The following is a 2,566-nucleotide window of genomic DNA, read 5'->3' on the forward strand; positions in this document are numbered from 1 at the left end:
TTTGTTTCAAAATAAAGTAGGTTGTTGTTTCTCAATAAGATTATCGTTATTTTATGTTAACGATATTGCTAATTTGATTCACTTCACCACTGAACATATTATGAATCACATTTTTGTATTTCTTCATTGAACGAATTTTCACACTATTTCAATTTTGATCATTCACTTATAAATGCTTCACATAACCTCACATTTTGCGGTCGTTTCAACACACTTGCATCGTTATAACTTAAATAATCTGGAGATCCACACCGCATCCTGGAGCCCACATCAGCGACTTCAAGGATGGAAGATGTCGCGTGGGAGAAACGCCCATGCACCGCCGTCCCAGAGGTCCAGACGTCTGTACCTCACACTACAGAATCCCCACCGCTGACCGAAGACAACACATCCATCCCACTATATTGGGCGAACATCATCCTGGAAGTAGTAAAAAATGCATGGGAAGGAAATATACGAGCAAATGAAGAAATAATTGAAGAAGTCTGACAGATGCAGATAGCAAGTGAACAAGGTTTTGAAAAACCGGAACAAAGGTTGAAGGAAGCAGCAGAGGAAAGCAGGACGTTAACACGGCAAATCAAGGAGGATCATCAGACAATAAAAATCAATATTGGACCAGAGACTGAGCCCATGCATGCGAAGGCAGACACACCCAAGGAGGAGGTCATAAAACAGGCAGGCGAACGTGACACATGTATGGAAAACCAACCCACCGAGAATATCAAGACTGAAGTTGCACCGCACGCCGCCGAACGCCGAGAGGGACCGGACGACATCACCAGCCAAGCCAAAGACGTCATCCATGGCATGGAGGGACAGCCCGTACCACCGCCCGCAGAATGCCAAGATGAGCCGGACGACACCACCCGCCAGGCTGAGGATGACATCCGTCAGGTAGAGGGACAGCCCATACCATCGCGCGCAGACCACCAGGAGTCCAAGGACGTTGCCGACCATGTTGAAGAGCAGCCTGGACCGCCGACCGCCCACATCACTGTCCATCCACCGAGGACAGCACCTGCAACAGATAAAACCAATACTCATGAAGATCGCCTACTAAACAATAGAAATGAAACGGAAACCCACAACAAATTGAAATCACAACTGAAAATAAAAACCTATAAATCAAAAAACAACACACAAGTAAAATAGCAGCTCCACGGAAAAGGAAAAGCATTGATAGAGTTTATCTACATCGCCGTCATACTAGATTAAATCTTACATCAGCTTTCTACAGCAGCAGAGAGAAGGAAATCATCAAGAAGGGCCTACAACCACCGCAGTCAGTCCGGTTAAATCAAACAGACTGTCACCGGCATGCAAAAAAGAAAAGATTATCTGAAAAAACCCACAGACCCCACGGCATGTCATGTTTAAGGATATCAAACTGCATGTCACCGGCCGACAAAGAGGAAATACGTTTATAAGAATCGATTTACACCACAGGCACATTCGTTTTAAGCCAAGTTTGATAAAACGGATAGTTGCAAATTCGAATTGGACCTTGAAAAATACCGAAATCAAATTTAGATGGGGGCTTAAGGAATAATTTTCGAATTAAATGGAAGCTACATTGTGAATTACATGAATCATCAAACTTCTTCATAATCACAGCCTACCCATTGAATCATTACTTTGCAGACTAGCATCTTTCTACTGCAGCCTATTATAATCAACATAACCTAAACTTCGCCGCATCTCAGCTAATAAGGAAATATCAACAATTCACTTCAAATGAAGAAATTATTATCAACTCTAAGTCAAGAAATTAAAACTGAAAACAACTTTAAGAATTTACCAACCTGATCAAGCCATCCACCTCGTGTCATAGTCATCACAGAAACAATTGCCTAGTTATATTCCGCCCAACTGGAAAACAAAAACAAAAATTGTATTATCAACAGAAAATATTTGTAAATTAGAAATAAGATAGTTTTAGTATGAATAGGAAAAAAGAAAATAAACAAGTTTTTTTAAAAATGTGTAAATCTAACCTCAAAAACAGAATCGATAGAAAAATCTATTCAGAGCCAAAGCCTGTTCGATAATTTTTTTCGTCACACCAACCAATGTGTGCGAGATCATAGAGTCAATTTTAATGGAATCAAAGCAATATCGCTATTAATTATTGTAACCTATTATTTAATGTGAAATATAAGTAAAAAACGCAACCAAAAATATATTCATGTCAATTGCACGAAATGCGCATGTTCTATGTTATATAATGTATCTCTAAAAACTTAAAAGAAAATGAAATTCTTACCTTCAAATATGAAATTCATTATTATTGCATCAAAAGATCATGAATTGTAATTCAAATTGATAAATATAATCTTGAAAGCATAATATTTGTAACCAGCATTGATAAAAATCGAAAATCACTTCAAGTGTAACCCTGTTTGTACAAGTACTAAGCGTGAAAAGGAATTGCTCGAGTCAAACGGTAGACAATTGTCAAGTCACCGAAGTTAAATCACACTCTCACCCATTTATGTAAAAGCCAAACAAAGAGTCGAAACTTGTAATAACCATGAAAATGATGAAAATCTATATTGTTGCAAAT

At 38.7% G+C, this 2,566-nt stretch overlaps 1 protein-coding gene across 1 annotated transcript; it reads right to left on the bottom strand.

Annotated features, from left to right (window-relative positions):
- Positions 1-381: 381 nt before the first annotated feature.
- On the bottom strand, positions 382-1,182 carry LOC120349364. The gene is made up of 2 exons (XM_039419342.1): positions 717-1,182; positions 382-420 (listed from the first exon to the last, which is right to left on the bottom strand). Exons 1-2 carry the CDS (start codon positions 1,045-1,047, stop codon positions 416-418), a joined length of 336 nt encoding a protein of 111 aa, XP_039275276.1. The 5' UTR covers positions 1,048-1,182; the 3' UTR covers positions 382-415.
- Positions 1,183-2,566: the final 1,384 nt, after the last annotated feature.

Source organism: Nilaparvata lugens, unplaced genomic scaffold (assembly GCF_014356525.2).
Source record: "Nilaparvata lugens isolate BPH unplaced genomic scaffold, ASM1435652v1 scaffold9631, whole genome shotgun sequence".
NCBI classification, from domain to species: domain Eukaryota; kingdom Metazoa; phylum Arthropoda; class Insecta; order Hemiptera; family Delphacidae; genus Nilaparvata; species Nilaparvata lugens.